At 35.9% G+C, this 25,861-nt stretch overlaps 1 protein-coding gene across 1 annotated transcript; it reads right to left on the reverse strand.

The window, feature by feature from the left end:
* Positions 1–33: 33 nt before the first annotated feature.
* LOC115442274 (pro-resilin) lies at positions 34–23,117 on the reverse strand. The gene is made up of 4 exons (XM_030167285.2): positions 23,051–23,117; positions 21,184–21,228; positions 3,394–3,460; positions 34–2,130 (listed from the first exon to the last, which is right to left on the reverse strand). The coding sequence occupies exons 2-4, from the start codon at positions 21,202–21,204 to the stop codon at positions 548–550; spliced, it is 1,671 nt and encodes a 556-aa protein (XP_030023145.1). The 5' UTR covers positions 21,205–21,228; positions 23,051–23,117; the 3' UTR covers positions 34–547.
* Between the last annotated feature and the right edge of the window lie 2,744 nt (positions 23,118–25,861).

The following is a 25,861-nucleotide window of genomic DNA, read 5'->3' on the forward strand; positions in this document are numbered from 1 at the left end:
AGGGAATTAGGAATAAAACGAAACTCATATTTACAAAACCTTTAATTTAAAAACAATTACATTTATACTTATTATATATTTTGTACAATTCGTTAATATTAAATTAAGTATATAATACTTTTTGTACACTCACACTGGACTGTGTCATCTTATAGGTATTAGATACTACGTAGAGGATCGATCGCCTCTTGACGTCCAGTCACGTCATGTTTATTTGAACGTTAAAAAGCGTCCGATTCGACTTCGCTAATGGAGTATCATAAAGTTTTCGTCTCACACAGCTATTAGTTATATGTATCTCGAAATTTCATATGAGCGCTGATAAGTCACTAACAAGCAAGAAGCTCGGTGACGTGTTATCATGTTCATATAAAATATGCTTATGTGTTTGTTTCTGGCAGCCCACTATGCTACTATTGTGTGATCAAAACATAACCATGTCATAGACTCAAAAGATGACATCTTTCCTTTGTCTATGGATGACCATAAGACGTCACGTGACTACCCTAATTTCTGACTATAGTAACTTTAGCACTAGGTCTAATATCTAGTATACATAGCCACCGTTGGAAGAGTAGCTCTGGCCGATGGTGGCAGGGACACCGCCGCTGGACCCGTGACCTCCGGAACCACCAGAAGAGTAACCACCGCTTGATCCACCAGATGAGTAGCCACCTGATCCGCCAGATGAGTAGCCACCTGATCCGCCAGATGAGTAGCCACCTGATCCACCAGATGAGTAGCCACCTGATCCACCAGATGAGTGTCCACCGCTTGATCCACCTGAATATCCACCTGATCCACCTGATGAGTAACCACCAGATCCGCCCGAAGAGTATCCACCAGAACCGGATCCGCCGGAATATCCTCCAGATCCACCGCCTGATGAATAACCACCGGATCCTCCTGACGAGTAACCACCCGATCCGCCTGAAGAATAACCGCCGCTAGATCCTCCAGAAGAATATCCACCCGATCCGCCCGAACCATGCCCAGATCCACCAGATGAGAATCCACCAGAAAATCCGCCGCTAGATCCACCGGCACTTGGTGCACCGTAACTGGATGACGGAGGTCCGTAGGAGCTCGACGGGGCGGAAGGTGCGCCATAACTTGAGGATGGACCACTGCTGCCGAAAGCACTTGCGCCGAAACCACTGCTGCTACTGCTGAATGAACTGCTGCTGCTAAAGCTGCCGCCACCCGCTGATGGAGCACCGTACGAGGAAGAAGGTGCCGCTGGAGTGCCGTACGAGCTAGACGGAGCCGCTGGAGCGCCGTACGACGATGATGGAGCTACTGGAGTGCCGTAAGAAGTGGACGGGGCTGGCGCGCCGTAGGAACTGGAGGGACCTGAAGATCCAAATGAACTGGACGAAGCTGAGCCAAAGGAAGACGAACCTGACCCGAAAGAACTTGAAGAAGCGGAGGCGAACGAGCTGCCCGAAGATGGAGCTCCGTACGAGCTGGAAGGAGTAGGAGCTCCGTAAGAGCTAGACGGCGCGGGGGCACCGTAAGAACTGGATGGGGCTGGAGCACCATATGAGCTAGATGGGGCAGGAGCTCCGTAAGAACTTGAGGGCTTGGAAGGCTTTGGTGCGCCGTATGTTGTGGAAGGGCCGGTAGGGACACCGTAACTAGTCGCGGGTGGTTTAGCAGGGGCTCCGTAGCTTGATGATGGTCTTGGGGCTGGAGCGCCATAGCTTGAGGAGGGAGCTGGTGCACCATATGAACTGGATGGAGCAGGGGCACCGTAAGAGCTTGATGGGGCAGGAGCACCATAGGAACTGGACGGAGCAGGAGCACCATAGGAACTTGATGGGGCTGGGGCGCCGTAACTGCTTGATGGTTTGGGTGGGCCGTAGCTTGATTTCGGTGGTCCATAACTTGAGGAGGGTTTCGGTGGGCCGTAACTGCTTGAGGGTCTCGGGGCACCATAGGAAGAGGAAGGTCTTCCGCCGCCGTGGCCGCCGCCATGACCACCTCCGTGACCGCCTCCGTGGCCGCCGCCAAAACCACCGCCGTGACCACCACCATGACCACCGCCATGTCCACCCCCGTGGCCACCACCATGACCGCCACCGTGGCCTCCACCCGAAGATGGCGGTAGATATGAAGAACTCAGAGGCGCTGTGGGAAAAGATTAAGTCATTAAATGGTATAGTAAAATTTTTAGACCACCAATTGGACTTATGGTCAGCGCACATCATGTATACTAAAATATATGGCTCTCTCTATTTAAAATAAATCGTATTCTAAAATAATTCATGTATTTTCTTAATGTTAAAAAATAACTCATATAGAGCAGAGTAAAATGGCTCTACTGCGCTTCGGTAAATACTGGGCAGTTCAAATAAAATACCGATAAAAGAAAAACGTCCATAGACGGTTCTCAAAATAACCTGAACGAATGTTTAGTGGCAAACTTCGGCAATTTTTATCAGTATCTTCAAGTGTTATTTATTGCAAAGTTGAATTAAACTCCTAACTAAGCATTTAATTTTGTAGTATTAATATTGCCAAGAAGTTTCGTATGAAATTGTGAAGACGCCGCGAACAGCCCTCCAGTCTTTAATGGGAACGGCCTGGGGTCGAAAGCCACTCGAGAGTTTGACGAGCGCCCGGGGCCACCTCTCTATCTTTTCAACTTTCTTATATCAAGTCTTCATTCCTACGTAAACCTATTTCAACTTAGATTATATTAGTTTCGAAGCCCATTTCACACCATAAGTATTGAAAGTATTCCGTATATACGTATTTGTTACCCTTCAATATTTGTGTGGTATCTTTAATAAATATGAAACGTCAGGGTCATGTGACTTCATTTATATTTAGTAGACGAATGTCAAAGTGATCTTTGTCTGTTGATGCCAACCCGACAAGATCATGAGTATGTTTAACTGTTAATTTGTTTATAGCTATCAAAGGAAGTCATGTTTGCTCTGTATATTGCCGTAACCAAGTAATTGTTTGCACGATTTACTCCATCGCGCCACACGTGACGACATTTAGGCAATTTTCGTGAAGTTATTAGCCAACTGTCATTACAAATAACATTTACACTAGATGACACAAATATGTCGAAAGTTTTAGTTGCCGTCGGTGAATGGTGTAACGCGGGTCATGTGGTACATTTGATCTAAACGTGTGTGTCATCTTGGTAATTACCGTAGTTTTGTATATTTTTATCTTCAATCATTATATTTAATAGTAATTTCGAATTTATAATTGAAGCTAGTAAATTATTGGATATTTTGAAATATACCAACTGATTCGTCAGGATGACTAAGATAAAATTACTATGGTTTATGAGAAGTTACGGTGAAATAATTATAGTTGTCAAGTCTGGTAGTTTTGGTTTTCTTTTGCAAAAAATATATGAAGAGACTTTACCATCACGCTTGAAGTGCTTGCGAGGAGTCGCAGACGCTATGGAGAGCAGCAGCAGTGCGGACACCGCCTGAAAAGAAAGAAAATAATTTGTTAATACACTTGCGGGTTAGGATATTTAAAACTATTTAAGAAATATAAGTTCATTCAATTTATGGTAAATAATAGATCGGAAACGTGATTATCACTTCATAGTATAAAACAAAGTCGCTTTCTCTGTCCCTATGTGTGCTTAAATCTTTATAACTACGCAACGGATTTTGATGCGGTTTTTTTAATAGATAGATAATAACATCCAATAAATAGTCAGCATTGCACCCGTGCGAAGCCGGGGCGGGTTAGGCTAGTTGGTTCATAATTCATTATTCATGTAGACTAAATATAAAAAAAAAATTAGAACATCTTATTCATACATCTCTTTGTCGTCACATATTTGTATAGAAATTTCCTATTACTTAACACGTTTAGCGAACACTATGCATAATATATCATTACAATATCCATACTTTCTATGGTTACATGATGCGTTATATCAATTGATGAATTGAAAAGATATTTGATTCCATTCTCGTCGTCGTATTCAGTTTGAAATATTCGATACTTTATTATTATACTGTATGTAAGGTTAATCCTCGTCCGAAATATTAATAAAATATATGACCTTATTCTATGACGGGATTTTAGCATCTATTAAAAATAGACACACACACGCCTTTTAACCCTTAAGAAGTCAGTAGAGGCGCACCTGGTGCAACTACTTTCCGCCGTGTGTATTCCGTCCCATGATATGATAGGGGACGAGCCTATCGCCATATTAAGCACGTATCCCAAACACCAGGCTGTTGCTGAGTAGTAATCAATACCACTTTGCCCACACCGAGAATCGAACCCGAGATTTTAGCACTGCAGTCGTACCGTAATATAACTAAGGCACCGACATAAAATACATACTGTATAAATAAATAGTAATTAATTAATAAGCCTTAATTCTAGTTAGTCATGATGAGCCGTGGATGAATCCGATCAGATAGATTTCGGGTTATCGAGTTTTGCGCAGGAACAAAGGGATCAGCCGCTGGTCCGATTAAAATCTCATTTATGCGGGTTTTGCGTTAAATTTCGTAATTACACTGGTATTGGCGATACGATCAGTTTTAATTAAACATCGAGCTTAACAAATTATGTAATTTTGGAATAAATATCGACTTGTTATATTGGTTGCGTAGTTAGGCTGAAAATAATGGTAATTGAGTTCAATTCGCGGGCTGACAAGTCAAATGTGAAATTATTAATTAAAATAAATAATATACGTTGTTTCTCAAGGAATATAATTTGAAACCAATATAGTGTAACAGTCATAGACACTCATAACGTGATCTGACAAACCGTCAGAATGGTAATTGGGTCTCAGCCTACCTCTTCGAAGGCATAAGTCTAATCAGTAATCACTTATGTTCGCTACACCACGGAAACCCTTACATAAGATGTTACACCATAGGCTTTGGACACTTATCTATCCTAGATAAAGACCTACAACCTTGACTCCATTCCGGCGATGCCTCGAATAACGAATGAAACAATTATCTAATGGAGCAATCCAAGAGTTTACGCCACTCCGGACTCAAGGTGATGCTGCGGTGATCCTTACAATTACGAAATAGTGAAGATCATGATTAAGGAACGACACTGTTGGAATATTTATTTGTTTTGGTCGACTAAGTACCATTTGATGGGAAGAATAGTGTAGTATAATCATCATCGTCATCATAAGCCCGTTGCAGTCGACTGTTAAACATAGGCCTCTCCCAAGGTACGCTACAATGCCCGATCCTGCTGCTTTACGCATCTGCTGCTAGCCCAGTTGTGTAAGTCGTCCCGCCATCTTATATACGTAGGTCAATGTCGACTGGAAGTTGTATGCCTTAACCTTTGACAAAACTAAGTAGATTTTTCGGTACTCTGGCCGTCCCAGAAACGAGACTTGTCGATGTATGGCAAGTTTTTAACTATGCTAATTGTAGTCGCCATCGAGACAAGTAAGTATTGAAGACACACTGACTGCGTTGACCAAAATATAACTCTCTATAACAGGGCCCATGATATAGTTATATTGTCAGTGTAATTATGGACTCACTGGGATACCACTAATTGATTGGATTGCTAGGAATTTACTGCATTATGTCGCTGAAGATGGTAACTTATTAGGGGACTGCGTTGTAGAACCTGATTAACTAAAAAAAATAGAAATTCGACTGACTTTAGAATTTAAACTTCCCGCAGTAAAAATTCCTGCGCGTCTGAACAGTATTTACGCATCGCGCTTACTAATGTAACAGATAATCTGTACACCAGTGAAAATTATGCAGATCTGGTTGTTTGTATGCAACGACGCTTACTTTCCCTCATCTCTTTATCTTATCTATTTGTTTTTATACAACTGAATTTGTCAAGAAGGCGGTTTGTTACTGATCTAAAACATGGAGGCCTTTGTTATTTCACTGAACTGTGCAGTAGAATGATATTATACATCATGGATGTCTTTTAATCGAGCTGGTGACACTTTCGATTGTATCTTTTACAAACGAGACATGGTCTTATATAGTACAACCCAGTGTTGATTTTACAAATGGTTAGTTAGTTTTTTAGAAATAAGTGCGTTTTATAAAAAAACAAAAATCTAGTTCAAAGGGCTTTATAAGTCTTTGCATAACAAGAGGCCATGATTGTGATGTAAAGCTCTAAAGCTCGGAATATAAAAATCGTAGGACAAAAGAACCCGAAGAAAAACTTAGGCGAGGACAATTCGAGAGGGACAATGTAAATATATGTTAATGTATTTAATCAGGAGAACACCCTCGAAACTGCAATGATTGTTAAATAGGATGGCTAAAAGGGGAACCATGGTGATATCAATTCATAACTAGTGCACGCTATTATGTGCAATAATGATAGGAATAAGCTTTTCTACCATGATTAATACACTTATAATTTTATAAAATTCCGTTTAATGACTTTAAGGACGAATTTTGCTTGGCAAATATTATTTCCTAGAAAGAAACATGTTCATCATAAAAAGGTTTTTAAATATTAGCCGAACCTGTCTGCTTCCTGCTACGCAGTAGATCAGTCTGCTGGATTATGAAATAACAATAAACAGTTAATAAAAAGTCAAATGACTACAAATAAACTAGAAATTCGAAACAGAAAGTCGTGTAATTAATCTTTAGTTAAAAAATCCAAATCACGTCAAGAGAATAATTTCACATGTGCAATGCAGATGTAGCAATGAGACGCGACACGGTTCCTTAATCTGTGATTATTCTGCGCATGTCATGATCAGAGGTTAACCCTAAATACACGTGAATGTTGTGACATGAGCTTGTGGGTTTAAAGGCAGGTTGAAGTAATAAGGAGACATTAATGAGAAGAATTTATTTGTATAAAAAATACATTCATGCTCGCATATATAATTTTGTAACAGATCGATGTTTGGACATTATAGATATTGAAGAAAAAATAATATGGCGGGTCTTTGGAGCAATAAAAGTCAAAACAACAGTTATGAGACTTTTGTCTGTCTGTATGTTTGTACACGCGTCACGCAAAAACAACTGCATGGAATTGATTGCAATTTTCACCGCTGTATTGCTTGCGGACTAATTTTAAATATAGAATCCATTTTATCGCGCTAAAGCATAAAGCGGGACTTTTATTCCAGAAAAATTCCAGAAGCTAGTATTTGATACGCACAGTAACTTTGATTCTAGTGAAGTCATTTGTACTTTACAAAGGGGTTTTATAAATTTGTAAGCTTCTTTGTATCTTAAATAATCACTGAATACTACTGTTCTAAAGATTCTTCGTGAATAGTAAAGTCGACTTTCCATCAATAAAATAGGATATATTTTAGATTTTATTAAAATTTGAGAGGGTACTTAATTCCTATCCCAATAATCATGTAACAAGGCCGCAATGAAACATAATCTTATTTACATAGTTTTATAGAATTATAAGAGAAAGTCGGTTACGTGTCTAGCATTAGTTAACGCAGTGTTACTGTCTAACTACGGTTTAATTAACCCGTTACACTTATTGTATTAACGCCATTATAATTAACTTGGACAAGTCGTTAGTGGTAATAGCATTTGACCACAACACGCGGTTTATAGTAGTCATAAGAGTTACATTAGCGTAAACTAAGTTTTATTTCGAGTTTAGCTACTAAATACATTAACATGGCTTTTTTGAAACGTGTTATGTGACCTCACACCTGATGGTAAGTGGAGTGGGGTCCAGTAACATCGACTGACAAGAGATGATTACCCCACGGCAGTCGATACATTTATGCCGGCCTGTTGTAACTAGATATACTTAGGCTGATTCCGGAATGCGATACACTTACGTGGGTCATTATGGCGGGTTTTAACTTCTTGCGTATGTTGGTCGCTATCCGGGCGGATATAGAATATCTACTACCACCAGAAAGTTGCTATATGCATATATATTCTATGTATGTCAGTGGACCGTGAGGTTCTGGGTTAGAACCCTAGGTCAGGTAGCATTTTATGTGGGATTTTGTAATCTTATCTAATGGTCGGTCGTTATATGTGAGCTAGTGGAACTTTCGGAAGCGAAAATCTGTTAAATACCATTGCGTTGTCTATTGATACTACCAAGCTATATGCATGCGATATTGTATTTTAGTTCCAGGGGCGTTGTACGTATTTGTTATTTTATACTGATAATTATTGATTACTTATGCTCAACATTTAATTTGTAAACATCGTAATTTTGTATTTATCGATTCTTGATAGTCAATCATAGATCTAAGTAACAATTAGAAGATAGATTTAAATTGAACAATCAACCAATTAAATTATTTGCTGTAAAAATATATTATACTAATATAAAATTTGTACTAGATTGTGAGCTACGAAACCCAAATGACGCAAAAAATCTATCGTTTCCGAATACTATATAACAATTTCGGCATATTTGGCGCTTAACTTTATTATTGCTTTTTAAGCCTAAGCCTTGTTAAGCCGTTATACATTACAATGTGCGTAAAAACATATCAAATAATCTAGATTAAATTATTTTGCGTATACAATACTAAGTCGGAAGCTAATTACAGACACATACCACACCTTTTCGCGCAAGTAAACAAATACCTTACTACTAACATCTGCATACTTAAAAGAAAACTATTGTGACACAAATTGAACCTTATTCCATAGAAATAAGACTATTTGTGAAGCTACCAGTGCCATCGAGAGTTTTTGCAAGTGTCACCTTATTCTCATAGTCTCATGGAGTGCGTCTCATGGGAAAACCTCTCTATCTGTGTTATATTGGGTGCACCGTGCAAGTAGCTCGGCGGACAGTGGATAGTATCTGCACGACTCGCATGTTAGTAGCTCGACTCGCTACGAGTAGTAACTTGTCTTCTAATCAGTTGATTTTTTGAACACTGTATCTAGAAAATCGGAATAAAATTACTACCCTTTCTTTAAACCCTTTCTCATTGCGCAATAAAAGCCAGTAACACCCCCACAATAGCTTTGAGGTTCTTGGGTAGGCGCGCACATACATCAGCTTTCCAATGAATCTACAAAATTTCTCAAAGACGGGAAGCTGTTAGATTACAAGTTACTGTCAAGTTGCTGTCGATGAGATCACTAAGAGTTACTAAACACCCAAACATGAAGCCACAGCACACGACGACAGTACGATACTAGAACACAGTAACTGCACCCGACTAGCACTACGCATCCCACCGTGCGAGTGACCATTGTTCTTGCTTTTGGACTGCACAATACAGCACAATGGATGCAAATTTATTATATTATGGACATTCCCGCGGTGTTGCACTATATTCTATTAGGACATAATTTGCTTGAAAAGTAGAGCGCATTTTGCACTTACACTAAGGGATGATATGAATTGGAAATATGTATATTCAATACATTAATAGGATAATTCGCAACTAGAAAATAAGTGTCGAGTGCGACGATTGAGTTGTACTCCTGTTTTTAGAAGATATGAAAATGTAAAGGTAACTCGCGTTGTTGATTTTATTTGCCACGCCCGCCATTATATACATTCCCTTACATACGGTTACTTTAGACTTAAAATCACAAACGTAGTATACAATAAACTCTGAAACATCAGATGTTATATCACTATTCCTATGAAAATGTGAAAAAATGCTGGACTTCTAGTAGCAGTATTATACAGTGTATTCATCCGGATCGACTCTCACAAACGAAATAGCTCATTTATGTTATTTGATTGAGTTTACTATTAACCTAGAACACTTCCAAACTAAATAATGCAAATCTCTTAATATTTAAAACTTGAGAAAAGCGTATATTGCATAAGATTATTAAATTTAATTGCCCACTTAAATGTTATTATGTATCGTCGTTTATTTTGTTTAATTACTCATTGTTGTGTTCTAGATATAAAAGAAGATATGAGATGGATATTATCATAAAGATAAATTATAAAATGTACGTGTTCTTATGCATATTAATGCGAATAATTTGGCTTTTCACTCAAGTATGTGTGTTGTAATAGTCTCTCACTAATTATATTTATATTGTGAAAATAAATTTCATACAATCACTCCTTTGTTATTTACGGCGTTTGCTTCTATCATTGGAATATTAATATAACAATACGACTAAAATAAAAGCAACAGTGTAGTTTTTAAATTCCTAGACATTCAAATTTATCACATTATAATCGACAATGCACGTAGATATTATGCACGTCCGCCATTTTACTTTCCAATAAACAGAATGGCGGCAATGTCTTTCCCGCCAATTTTCTCTGCGGCTTGTGCAACCGCCCCGCTAGACGGGTCACTAAAGCGAAATTAACATATTTTTTTGCGTATTAAAAATGTCAACAAAGAATGCAAGTTAAGTGCCCGATGAATAACGAAGCCTCTCAATTGTAGTAGATTATTTGTTCAACAATGGTTGTATTTTGAGAGTTTGTTGTTACATACAAATACTATACGCAGTTTTATAAAAATGAATGTTGAAACTTGGCTAGTTCATTAGAGACAATATTCCTTACGAATATTTATATTTCAAGAGGTTTAGTCATTGGTTGAGATTTAGGAGATAATAGATATTGTTATACTTACCTACCAAAGAAGTAACAGAGGGTTTGCTAATTGCGTCACTGTTTACATAACAAAAGAGTATCTCGAGAAGTTGATATCATCTATAGATATAATTGAACAGATCAATGTACTTTGGGCAGAAATATACACCAATATATATTCATTATACGGAAATAGAAACTCTAAAATCGATCGCAATCGCATATTCGATTCGAATTTCATCCTTAGGGAAATACCGCGCAATATCGGAGTTATCAGCTGTATAATGAAGGTATGAATCGGAATTAGTTGTTATATCCATACTTAAGCAGATTCTAATCAAGCAATATATTTCCATACGAAAATAAAATCGAATAATTTGAGCGAATAAAGGCCGACATAAACGAGACATAATTAATTAATCCTTAAGATAACCAGAACCGACATCTGTTATTGATTTAAATGGAGGATGTGTAAAGATAAAAAGATGATAATTTTCAACTACCAAGAACCAAATAAATAACGTAATCGAGGAATGAGAACAGATGTACTAATCGGTATTTGATTTACGCTTTTGAAACTATAGCTATAAAATCAAAACTAAATATAACATATCAAACAAACATAAAATACCATTTAACAATGGTTATCGTAACAATATTAGCATATGTTAAAGTAATTATCAGTTACATAAACGGTGTAGACGCATTAGCGCTAATCTAATTTCGGTAGATGCGCCGCACCAGTGCGTTACAACTAGCATACTAATTTGTTATAGGTGTTACGTAAACCGTTCTCACAGAGATCAAAAGTGGTTGTGCTGTACCAGCTCTTGCGTAGGCTTGAGACACACGATCGGCTATTGTCCGACCGCTGCTTACATAGAAGCTACAGCTAGTATTAATCGCTCAATTTCGCTCTAAAGTGCGATATTAACTGAAACGCTATCATACTAAAGTCAAAACGTTAAGGTTATCGCTATTTGATAAAAAGATATGAACGTGTCAAATAATTGTTTTCTTACAGCGTAGTTTTCACTCGCGTCACCTTTCTTTCTGTGTTAACAAGGGAACATGTTTCACAGTAAAGAAAATATTAACTAAAGAGTTTACATTAAGAGGATCAAGGATCACTAGAGAGATGTGTTTTATAATTAAGAATTTATTTACTTCTTTTCTGACACAGACGAAGGTAACGTGATTAAAAGTTATCAATCATGGCGAATATACTTATTCAAATAAACCTTTTAAGGTTAAATGTTGTATAAATAAAATGACTGCTTACAATATATTAACTTAGTTGTCGTTCGTGTATAGCTAGCCTAATTGCTTGTGGGCCCCGTCATACGTATAATATGAACTTGTTATGTCATACACATAATCACATTTAAATGTACTCTTCCGAGATGATGATGATTGCGACTTTTTGTCATACGGTGAATGGTGATGGGTAATGGGGAAGTCGTGACCAAATCTTAGCCGGATTACAACTTTTTACTCGACTGCGATATGTGAAAATATAAATGGTAGTCAGTTTTATTTTGAAATATTTTAGAAAAAGTAATCGAATTATTATTTTTTCCGTTTTTATCGTTGTTACTTATATTGTGATTTTCTTTAGGGTTATATTTCAATGTCTATCATTCGCGTAAACATAAGTAATCATTAAAAAAAAGTATTAAAGTTTTTATGATAAATCCAAATATTATAATGAATTTTACAATAAACAACTCACATATTTCGCCAATCTCTGACACTATTTTCGATAACCGAACATAAGGATACCAGTTTCCCAGGTAGTAGAACAATAATACAAAAAATAAGAAAATGGAACAAATTCATTGTTGATAAAATTTTCCGACATGTAAAAACATACAATAAACGACATTATAACTATAGGTATAAGTATAGGTTAAGAGAATTTAATATTTTTTTATTCAACCGACAGCTTGTTACGGCGAGTTCAATGAAAAATACTTGTATTTTACGATAAAATCGACATGACAATTACAATACCTACACATTTATAGAGATAATTACGGAAAAGCATGTAATGTGCCTTCCTTGCACGTGGTATGTAAATTATTGTCATTAAGGAAGCTTCCTGAAGAAAGGTCTACTTATACCGCGATGTGACGTATTATTAAGAGACTTACCCCCTTATTCATAAACGTTTTTTATCTAAGGACGGAGTAAAGCTGTGATAACAAGCCTGTTTCTCAGTGCCCAACGGCACTGAGAAATAGACATAGGGCCTTTGTGATTAGTTATTATTGTTGTATTTCAATATTAGCCAATCACAACGGCCCTACGCCTACGCACTGCGAAGACTGCCATGCCGTCAGCACTGAGAAACAGACTTGTTATCACAGCCTTACTCGGTCGTTAGATAAAAAACGTCTATGAATAAGGGGGTTAATATATTGTCATGTTTAAGGATGACGTGGGGACGAGAATGTCATCTCAATTTAGCTATCGAGATGGTGTTGCTAATGTTTATGATCTGTAGCCTTTACCATCATTTTATTGATTTGCATTCGGTTATGAAAAAATATGGTAAATGTGTATTTTCGGGTTGTTAGATAGCAGTGGCGAAAGGGTCCACATAATCCAATTCCTATCGGCTTCTCTTTCGTAATTTATGGTAAATATAATTATCATTAGAACGATTTGCAGACCGCATTTATGTAGTATATTAGTACCTATATTATGTAATGTCGGGTTCCGCCACTGTTATAAAGATAGCTTGTGAGATAGGTAAATGAAATGTAAACTTTTCCTCTAGTTATGAATTTCTATTTTTTATCTGGCAGCAATAGGTCTGGCAGGTCGCGTTTCGTTTGTTGATCAGCAGTGTTACTTTGTCAGTTTGAGTCTATCTTGCTCTACGTAGTAGTAGGTAACGCCCATGGCTGTTACATGTACACAATATTCAGATGTACTAAGAACAACATTCCATGTACTAATGCAAGTTCAATGTCCCATTGTGAAGATGTCTGTTCCATTGTGCTGGTGAAAGTGGGGGCTGACCCCCCCTCTGTTAGTGAGGGAACAGCGTGTGATGCAACAATGCGTGGAAATTATAATAATTGATCTCAGGAAATCACGATCATAGGAAATTCCGACGGATTATCCGTGATTTTAGACTTCCGAATGTAAGATTGTTTTGCTACGTTTTGTTCATCTCCTGTCTAACCCTTTGAATATTGTAAATATACTGAAAATGTAGGAATATGTATTAAATTGTTATAATATTATATTCATTTATCTGAAAATTAACTAACATATTTTTAGATGCTTCAAATATTTCAAAAAATAAATCCGAGTTGCTTGGAAATTGCATTGCGTAATGAAGATGAATAATGATAACTTCAATTATGTAAGGTTATGTTATTTAAAACTGCTTCGTCAGCGTAGAAAACAGAGGTTACTGTGTCGTTCACAGTTTCTTCAAATTTGCTATCAAGCAAAATTACTAGTCAGTCAAAGAGGACTTCAAATAGTCCGAATTTAAATTAGAAATTCATTTAACTTAAGGTTAATTTTTCAATATCAGATAACAGTTATTCGCTTAATAGAGTCTGCATATCTGCAATTGAATTTGCAACTGACAATAATAATTTGTGTTTTATCTATTTGAAAATTTAGTCCGTGTAGTAACGGGAGCGAATGTGATTGTTTGTTTTATGCAAATTGGAGCTAATTCTCAAAAGGTTACTGTCGTGAGTGTGCACTGTTTCTCTCTAGTAAGAGGTAATTTGCTCTAATTTCAAAACATTTAAAACAACATATCTTAGTGTTGCTGTTTCAGAATGACAAAGGTTTTTTAATCATTTCAGTGTTTTATTTTATAAAATGAGATGGCTCACTCGCCTTATGATTACTATTACCATCACAACTGTAACAATATCACAATAAACATAAAAGTGATTTGTTGAAATTCGCTGGCAATCCTGACATATAAAATATAAAGGATGATGTTCAGCAAGTAAGTACATTCATTACTACTCCATTTAAATTGGAGTATATACAATATGGCAGCTTTTGACAGATCCGTCTGAAAATCTTTGGGGAAGGACTATGTTCAACAGAGAACTTTATGTGGCTGATGATGATTATGATGATGATACAATTTGGCGGCGGAAATAGACCTAATGCCTACAGTCGGCGACTAGTAAAAAAAAAAACAATAAAAATCAAATACGTGCGTTTTTAACAGTCTTTCCTCGAGTAATCCTTCTCTAATCTCTACCTAGGGTTTATTAAATAATGGTTTATGGTTGTCCGACTCAAGCTTGAACTCGGGTTGGCAGCCCTAACAGTTCCACATGATGCAGGTAATGTCGTGGTCGCGGCAAGTTATGTCATGCGCAAAGGCAACGTACTTTCAGAAACTGTATGTTATTGGAACTAACATTTTTTATTGGATTTCATGTTTTGAAAAATTGTATTATCGAATTCATATTTGGATTAGATGTCACAATTTGGTACTCTATTATTGGAATACATTAATAATATATTATTGGAATGCATGTTATATTATTAGGAGTGGTAAATTTTTAAGGCTGTCACATGGGCAAGTTTCTGGCTTGATTGTCAAGTTGATGAATATCAATTTTACTGAATATGACCTAAAGGGATGTCTGTGATCCGCAAATATTCGTTTATTTAAAATTACTTTGCTCTACAAACAAATTCAAGTCTTTTGCGTGCAAACATGTAGGCAGAGGTGCAATTACTGAATTTTACCGTTGTACCCATCTCGCAATGTAAATAAAATATAAATAGCAATGCGACCGTTCTCACAATGTCCGCACGTAATGCGGAGGCGGTCCCGGATGTTCTTTTTAATGTATTTTTACTCTATATTTGGAGATAATGACCGTTTTTGCGGTTGCGTAGGTTAAATATGCAAGGTCAGGTTTACGGGTAGCTTGAACTTCATAAAAACTTGTATCCGGCAAGATACGTTCATATATATTTGTATAAATAGCATAGCATACCTATAGGGAAGGACTCTTTTCTTTCTTGAACGGAAACAAGCATGCTGGCTTACGGGACTACAGTTTCGTGATCTCATCCATCCCGGTCTGTAGTAAACTGTTCGGGAACTAGTAGTTTTGTCGTTACATTAAGCTGTGGAACTATTTATCGGCGCGCTTGTTCCCCCTGAATTATGACATGGGCCCTTCAAACTGAGCGTGAAGAAGCAACAACCATGCCGGCATAATTGTGCTCATCGACAAGGGATTCATTCATTGTTAGTTGACATTTCTTTTGGGTTTTACTTCACTTAAAACCAGGTGGAGAAAATCACTTTGCCGAGCTAATGATTGAATAAATACGAAAAAGTAAAACATAACATAAAAATAAATTATATTTCATTACAAATAAATCTTTTGTTCTGACGAATGAGGCTATAAGAAGTTGATTTAACACTGCATCTAAACACATAATCATTAACAGCAAATATTTTACACCTTCCGCGAACATTAATGCTGTAATAAAATTATTTCAGGTCAATGGATATTTTGAAGATAAAATCCCGTTCATCTATTACGTGTCATTAGAGTGACATGTAGAGCGTGTCATGTGTCGAATCTGACATACATGCATCTCAACTTATGATGCAGTACATAACGGTAAAATGACGTAACTCGGATATGACTAAATATTAATAAGTTGACTGCCTCAGTGGCGTAGTTGTATTACGGGACGACTGCAATGTTAAAATCTCGGGTTTGGTTTGGTAAAACCCGGGAGGGTTGGGCAGTGATATTGGGTTTTTATACTCAGTGTCAGCCCAGAGTTTGCAATTTATGCACGATGTGCTCGCTCCCTATCACATCATGGGACGGAATAGGCACGGCGAAAAGTCGGTGCACTAGTTGCGCTTCTGCTTAACCCTTCAGGAAAAAAGACCCGAATGTGTGCGTTGTTAATCAGCGGCGAATTTATCAATAGGTGGTATAGGTCGCGGACTATAGGGCAACATGTTTTACAATAGTTGCGGCATATTTGTAATTGGGAACATTGTTTTTGTTCCTGCTAAATAGGCACCCGCGCATAGGATGTGCGGGGCGAAACTAAGTGGCATCAGGAAAGTATGAATCCGGCACTATTGCTAATGTTGTTTCGATTCTGCCGATATTCATGTGACTTGTTTTTGCGCTTTCTAGTATAATATGCAGATTAATTATGCCTAAAATTTACCTACTGGCCACATATAACCCACATACATATTTATATAAAGGAGCTCATCATCGCCGTTGGCATAATACATATCAAGAAATTACAATTATATAAACAGTAAGTCACATAGATTGCGAACTTTTATGAAGCCATCCTTTGACAGTTATGCCCGGTGTCGATTTATGAGAATCACAACGTGCAGAAACGAATCGCAAATATTTTCTATATATAGTACTTGTATTTGCCTAGTCGACGCCGGCCATTACGGTCAAATTCGCATCGTGGACATAGTGAAAGGTCATAAAGCCGGCGCAGACAAAGCGCGCGCGCAGGCTGTGACGTAACGCGCGGAAGTGCGGCGCGTCCGCACGGCCTTGACTTTACTTTCTCGAGTACGTTACGTCATAAGGCTGGCTCTACACGGTAATGAGGTCTCTGGTTAAAGATTTAACGAGTTTGTTTAAAAAATAATGGGTCACGATCCTGTTTTAATAACAGCTAATTGCTTCGTTGATTAGAGCAAAAAATATAGCAAAAAGTGAGGTTAACTATTAAATAATCAAATACCTGACTACTAACCTGTTCCGTTTTTGCCAATAAACATTAATGAATCAATTTATTCCATGTTAAACGTGAAATCTTAAATTAATTTTTTTTTTCAACTGACATTATTTTGATATTCTATTTATAATTTTTGTGCATACAACGTGTACGATTTTCGTGATATAATAATTTTATTCGATACCTTCATCATGTATTTTGCTGGTGGTAGGATATATTTTATATTCGCCCAGATAGCGACCACCGTACACAAGGTGTTAAAACCCGCCACAGTGGCCCACGTAAGTGTGACGCGTTCCGGGATCACCCTATGTATATCTGGTTCCAACACGCCAGCATAATTGTATCGACTGCTGAGGGGTAATCATCTTTCGTCGGTCATTCTATTGGACCCCACTCCACTTGTCATCAGGTGCTGGCCGTTTTGCCGAGTCCGTATGAAAAATATCATGTATTATATTATCTAAATGTGTAGAAAAAAATATCCCTTGTTTCCAAATAGAAAACATTCTCAAACATTGAAACTAAAACACACATTAACGGGCGTATTGTCTCGGATTACGTCAGGTTCTACCTTGTTTACCTAATTAGATGGATATGTCGGCGAGAGACAGTCGTGTAGCTAAGCTATTGTAGCCTGTGTAGCCAAGATTGATGGGGTGTATTGTGCTAAACGCGTGCGAGAGTCGTGATGCAACGCTGCGGTTTTTGCTTGACGCAAGAGTGTGGCGAACCGTTCGCGCTGTCACGGCGACCTTATGATACTTATCTACTAGAAAAATAGATTGAAGTTATCCATATGGCTTAGGAAATATAAATAAAAAGGAAATATAAGCTAACCAGGGATAAAATATCATGGATTATAAACATCAAGACTGCCTACAGATTTAGAAAATTCATTGTTGACCTCTTAGTATAATTAACGAAATTCTTATTAGAATTTTAACAAGAAAATAATTGGATTTAATTCCGTATCTATTCTATGATGTAGTAGTTTAAATACTATTCATGAACTTCGGTTTCCACTCATCTCAGTTTCTATTCTCATTTCACAACTTTGGAGTAATATAATATCACGCTAGGTTAATGAATACGAAATATTTTCTACTAGGTGTAATCTACATACAATGAGATGGTTTTACTTTTTATTTGTACAATAAAATGTAAGGTAAGAGAAAGTGCGTCGCGTCGCCCGCATCAGAATTATCACATTGATAGAATGGCTAGGTATTTGGGATTAAATCTAGGTTTTTGGTAATTATTGTAATTTTGGCCTTTCACTCGCGTAACATTAGATAAGTGATTATGTATTATAAGTACATTTCGGATGTATTTAAAGCGAAAGTGATGTTTAAAATGTTTTTTTTTTGTGTAAATTACGATGTGAGGCTGTACGTTTCTCTTCCTTCGTCTTTTTAGTTAAATCTTTCATAACACAAATGACATGTTGGGTAGTGTAGTTGGGGAAACTAGAACCGTACTTAAAATCATTATATTTATTGTTTTATTTCGTAACATTTATGATACAGATTTGGATTTCGATCACAACGCAGTGCTAATGCGGGTTGGTTAAGATTCTTATTACGTATAAGAACATCGAAATAATTAGAATTTCACACACATTATGCCATTATACCTGAAGGGTTAGGCAGAGGTTTAACTAGGTCACTCACTTTTGACAAGTGTGTTCCATCGCATGATGTGATAGGGGCCAGCCTATTCCCATATCGGGAACAAATCTCAGGTTCTGGGCTGATAGTTAGAAAGCCCCAAATATAACTTCTTTTGACCTAGGATTCAAACCTGGGACCACAGCGCAGTGGTCGTACCGCGCACCTAATACAACTACGCTACCGAGGTAGTCAGTGCGGTTTTTTTATTGAATATACATATTATACAATTACAATTGTAACTTTGATAAATACGAAAAGCGAATCATAGTCAGAGTTCTCTTTTGCTCCTATCTCCGTCGCTTTGGCAATGAAATGGCATAATGATAGTAAAAATAATTTCCTTAGATCTATGTCAGTAGACTACGGTCTCTGTCCACCCTAACACGATTCATGTGTAAACACGCGCGTGTACTGTTTAGAGGCGTTATGTAAGACCGGTAAAGCCAAAGAGTTTATAATATAGAGAGGACATTGGGAAGATTGTAATAGAAAAATTTTGCGCTCACGTGATGGTTACTTAATCTAGCGTGAAACAGCAAAATACTAATGTGAAATGCTTGATTTTTTCCAAATCGTGATTTATGTGTTTTAGGATATTAGCATATTTACTGTAAAAATATATATATTAATATCTAAGGACGTTGTTATCTTGTCACACGGATATTTCAAATAAGACAACTTATTACCAATCGGTAACAACTTTGGAGCACAAACTTGGTCCTTATGTCCGGTCTGTAACTAGCTCTTTAATGTCGTTCCTTAGAGCCATAAAGTTTATTTAGCCAGAATGCTGTGATGTTTATTGCTACTGCACTGCAGCCACGTTTATTTACTACTTTTAGAGAGCTTAAAGGATATAAAACTATAACGCAGACAAATAGCTAAGCTAAGTAAGCCATGCGAGCTGAGCTAACAACATTACATGTAGCTTAGGATGCAGTTTGCACACATAAAAAATATCTCAGCTATGGTAATTTAGCTTAGTTTTTTAGCACTCGCATAATGCCTGTTCCGAGGACTCGCATTGTGTACCGCGCAAGACGGGCTATCGTAATTTTAGCGATCGTTAAAAGATCGTCTTTCGTTGGTCGACGTTATATTTCACTGTACTACTTGACTTCACTGTATTACCTATTATATAATTTAATAAGTTACTGATACGACTAGATAAGTGAACTCCCATACTTAAGTTTACGATTTCCCGTAAGCGGTCGGTGGTGTGAAAAAATCTATATAACCATAGGAATTATGTTATGATTCAACCGTTTATACTGTTCCGATACAGCGTAGTGGGTGGTAATAACTTGACGAGACGAAGGTGATTTGAATTGACGCTCGGTTTCTACAGGATCGCCTTTTTATTTGTTAATTTACACCTAGCCTGTTGTAATGATATTCATTGCTGCTATATGTCACGGCTTTTTCTATTTCTCCAATGCGATGGCAAGCGACATGTGGTCAGATATGAAGGTGTGATATTGGTGTCGTGTTGGGTAAGACGAGACGAAAGTGCGAAAGGTACGGGTTCGAATAATATTTGCGTTAGATGCTGTTTGTTTTGTTGGTATTATGCAATGCTTTTACTATTGACCGTATCGTGGAATTCTACCATTGTTTACAATCATTCTGCGATGTTTCTTGATATTTTATCGCCCATAGTGTATTTAGAGTAGAAAGGCAGTATAATACTTTTCCTTTGCATAAACAATGAAGCCGTGGAGTTTTGTTTTTATACGTTCGACATTTAATAATTTTATTAAACTATCACACATAGAAAAGTAATAAAGCTTTATTTTCCTTTAATTATATTTTATATTTTTAACTTACCATAAGTTAATTTTTTTTACAGATTGTATAAATGTGTATTTTTAATTTATTTCTTCCTGCTAATCTATTAAATATTGTTTTCGTAAGCTGAAGGACCGACCATTGTTGTGAGTTTCACCCAATAGCGTCAATTTTTTTTCTGCGCCTTTTATGGCAATCATGAGTTTTATATTTACTTATACATAAGAAAAAACAATATGAGAATTTAAAATCAGACGAATACCTTATAAAGGCTATAAAATTAAAAGAATATTATGCAGCTGGGAAGAAATGATGCAAAGAAAATTTTATGAGGGTAATCAAAATACAAAATGACGTTGAGGTCAGGCGTTTTTAATATAGAAATTTGGATCTGAAGTTTAATTAGACACTATCTATTAATGGAATATGGCGATGACAAAAAATAATAATATACAAAACAACTCACCAGTAGTTTGAAATGAGCCATATTTGATTCGGCAGCTCCTTGTATCTGAAAGTTATAATTTTAATTAAGTAATTTGATTGGTTTGTAATTAAAATGTTGTTAATTAATAATCATCTCTTATCAGTCGACATTCTATCGGACCCAACTCCTTACCATCAGGCAGAGTGGGGTCACTTTGACATGACTATAAAAAAAGAAATTTAGGGAATTAGTCGATTATATACAATTCAAAAAGAATATATGTAGAAAATTTAGTACAACAATATAACGGTCAAGCATTTATTACTACTACTAGTCTAGTTCACTGTATACATGTACATCTGTATATCGAAATATCTTAATAATAAATTTATACGCTCCTTGCAAAAATAGCATTATACGATCTTAATTTAGTTTTGTATAAAAATAAAAATACTATTTATAGTCAATGTTACGTACTTCTAGAATCTGAATATTTATATTGCGTTACATAAATATTCATTTACGTTATAATTTTTTTTAATAACTAGGCCAAATACGAAGGAAAATCTAATGTTTATGTATTCAATTTCAAATATTTGTTGTTTAATAATTTGCATCTTTTTGGCCAATTTAGCATAAAATTACCACAAGTTTTATCATTTATATAACACTAATTATATTCACTGAGTTATTTGTATTTATATATGAACCTCTTGTATATCAACGAGGAAATTGCTCGCTTGTCGATAAGCCCTATAACATCCCGTAAACAGTAACACCTCTACTTAGATCTTTAATTAAATAGCACTGTCTTGTACTACACTGCATTAATCATCTTTACATCTCCAATGTCAGTCTCATGATATCCTAATAACTACAATAACCATCCACAATGAATTATGATTAATGTCCTTTAAAACAAAACACGACAGGCGCATATTTATTTCACAAATAGACGTCGTTTTATTTGATATTTGTCAATTTTACAGATTGAAACAGGTTTTCATATAGAGGAGTCCTGAGCAAAGCCAGCATCTGATAACACTCCTGGACTATCCCATTGCTAACCTCTTAGCTACTGGTCTAACTAGCAAGAAGGTTTGACCTCGCGTGGAACATAACTTTATTTAACAAAACTGTAATTATTTATTTAAGTGTTTCATTGATTGTTTCTAAATTGATTAATTAATATTTTATATTTAGTGTAATAACTTCGCAGAAACAGTTTATTCTTTTAGTATTATTCAGTTAATTGAAAAGCTTAACTAGGCAAAATCTACTATTTCCCAATCCGTAGATAATTTTTAAGTTGATATTGTAAAACTTTAAGATAAATTTGCGCTGATCAAAAATCAAATCTTTAATATCATCACATTGTTTTTAATTGTTATGTAACAAAGAGGATAATTACTTATTTTAATTTATTTAAATTAATTTACATTTATGTATGTTTTGAGAGCTTATAGTAATGATACTTGATGAGCTTATTATAATAATTTTGTATTAAGTATTATTTTTTATGTATATTTTTTTTTCAAAGTTCTAGCGGTTTTATTAAATATTATAATTAGATGGGATTTGTAAATGAAATAAGCTTAATTACTTTTTTCGCGGCGTATAAATAATATTTAAATTTGTTGCAGAATTGCTTTGTTTCAAAATAGTATAAAAAATTATCGAATTAAAAAAACATAAAGCGTGAATTTTTTGTCTATTACAGGAATGAAAAATACTACTTTAAGCTGCCAGTATCCTATAAAATATGTTTTTTTATTATCAACATGAAAAAATTCAAATAAATATTAAATTTTAAAAATATTTTTAATTAAAAAAAATCTTAGTATAAATTTTTATACGATTAAAATAATAAAACCTCTTTATTTTTAATAAACCACAGATGACTTACCAAATAGTCCCCGGTACGAACAGTCCACAATCACAGTGAGCGACACACGCGCGGTCGAGAAAGCAGCGGTTGTCACGACGGTTGGCGCGTCCGCAGCTATATACCCGGCCCCACTCTCATCTCCGTCTCTTCACATATTTTAGACACGGTTTATCAATCTAGTGTCTAGATCCCTTATTGCTCCCTCATCCTAACCAAGATGAATAAACTGCCCTTCTTCAAAATTGTCGTTTTTAAAATTAGTTCAGTCGTTCCAATTGTATGTAGGTCCATAATTGGAAAGACTATAAACCTAAGTTTGAAATAGTATTCAATAATAGACTATTTTTGACATATTATTCATTGATAGAAAGCTACATTATCTTTGATGTAAACTATTTTAAGTCTTTGAAATAGATTTTCATGCAGAAGTTCCGAAGAAAGTCAGTATCTCATAACTCTCCTGGATTATGTCATTCTAGACTCAGTGCTTCGGACTAAGTAGCCAGAAGGATTGACCTCCCCTGAAACATTACTTAACCAAATTGTAATGATTCAGTTATGTTTCATTGATTGTTGCTATATTTAGTGTAATTACATTTTATAAGAGTAAATTTATATCTGTATGATTATTGCTGTATCGTGAAGAGATAGACATAATGATCATGTAATGGCACCGTGCTTAATTTTATAGGACGGGTCACTTACGTCAAATGTTTGTCTATGTTCAAATGGAATTTATATTCCATTATTGATTCAGGACCTCTCGGGTCTTAAATCTACAACACGCTATCACATCAATAAGTCGCTACATAAAGCCTTCATCAGATTATTTAAATAAATTAACACTGGCCATTTATTCAACGTAAATTAAAAAATACATTTAACATCAAAGTATTGTAGATCTAATAAAAATTCGCAAAGGTTATAATTTCATCAAAACTTAATACATTAAAGCGTTAATTAAAGTTACGAGTTATTTAATGTATTTTTGAAACACAATTAATATTAGAACTTTGTGCCGCTGAAGGCGTTACTTTGTTCGGTGTTCGTTAATCTTGTAATTAGCCAGGGGTTTTTCATTCTCTAGAATTTTAAATTGTATGGTTTATAGTGTAACTTATTTTAGTTAAAGATATTTATGTTATTATTATGTATTACTTTCTACCCCCATGATTGATTTATAAAGAAACGAAAATTAAATGAGGAAAATAAAATCTTTGGACTTTTGTAACGTCTATCAAGTTTTTTCTGATACTACAACCGTTTTAAATCGAATTTATTTGAACTGTATGTATTTTTATCTTACTTTACTCATTGCGAGACTGCTGATCTAAGTGGTGATAGCCTAGTTGGCTGTGGAACGGACTTCCGAGACGAATGTCCGCAGGTCCAAATCCAAAGGGCACACACCTCTGACTTTTCAAAAAATTTGTGTCTCTTCTTTGTGAATTTTTGCTTGCTTTAATGGTGAAGGAAAACTTCATGAGGAAACCCGCATACTTGAGAAGTCCTCTATAACAATTTTGAGGTTGTGTGAAGTCTACAAATCCGTACTAGGTCAGCGTGGTGGACTAAGGCCTAATCCCTCTCAGTAGTAGAGAGGGCCCATGCCCAGCAGTGGGACAGTATACAACAAAAGGATCATATTATCGTTATCTACTAACGGGAAACAAACAATGCAGTAGGTACCATTTGAACTTTGGAATACTAAATTTTTTAGGCGAGTTATTAAAAGGCGGACGATTTACTCGATTCAACATTTAAATAAAAAATAATTAATGAGCCATAATTAAAGAAAATTCCCTTTCATACAGAACTTCCACAACTAATTAGTTTACTTCAATGGACCGCTCATTAAACCATTTAAGTGGTTTCAAGTTTTGTTTGACTCGAAGTACTTTGTATTGAAAAGTACATTTAAAATGAAATAGCATTAAAATGTGCGTATCGATGCAATTTGGACCTTATTATATGGCCAATTACCTTTTCATATCATGGTGAAGACAAGTTCTCTATGCCAATAACTTCTACGATTACTTATACGGCAGTTTCAAAAATGCATTCTTATCTTAATACGGCTTGAACCCAGAGAGATCCTGAGACTGCGATCGAGTCGTTGGCCTAATCTTACTTTATCTTAAAAACATCTGAATAGATAAAAACAGCTTTAAATGCTAATGTGTAAAACACTTTTACTTCCGAGTTTTTACAAAGTCAAGCAAATAATTAAGCTATTTGCATGCTGTGAGTAAAAACGTGCTCACCAAAACAGATAGTACGTGGGATCTTCGTTCTAATTCAACACGCATATTATCAAAATGTTCGAATTGCCAAGGTACTTAAAGTTAGACTTTTAGGGTTCTATGAACGGTGAACCGGAACTCTAGTAAAATAAAACTAGTGTAGCCTTGTAGATGTAATTACTATCTGAAGCTATAAAGGGTCGAAAAAAACAATGTAAAGTCAACTTGCTTGTTTTGTTTGGTGACTGATTTCTGGAGATACAAACACTTCACCTCCCACTGTTTCCTAAACTTTATTATTATTTGAAGATCGGTTACGCATCTTCAAGTCTCTCTGTTCACTTTTAAAGAAGAGAAGAAAGCGCAAGAGATTTTTTATGACTAATGGCCGATTTCAAACGATACAAATCTATCTAACGATGAACCAATCAAAATAAATCATTTGTAAGCTTTTCAAAAACAATTTTATCTTGATTGGTCAATTTACGCGATCGATAAGAAAAGAATTAGGATTTTTTGTTGAAATCGAAGGGTATTCAAGTTTGTCGTTGGATTTGTTTCAATTATTTCCAAATGAGGAACTGTC

The sequence above is a fragment of the Manduca sexta genome, chromosome 21 (genome assembly GCF_014839805.1).
Source record: "Manduca sexta isolate Smith_Timp_Sample1 chromosome 21, JHU_Msex_v1.0, whole genome shotgun sequence".
In the NCBI taxonomy this organism is placed as follows: Eukaryota; Metazoa; Arthropoda; class Insecta; order Lepidoptera; family Sphingidae; genus Manduca; species Manduca sexta.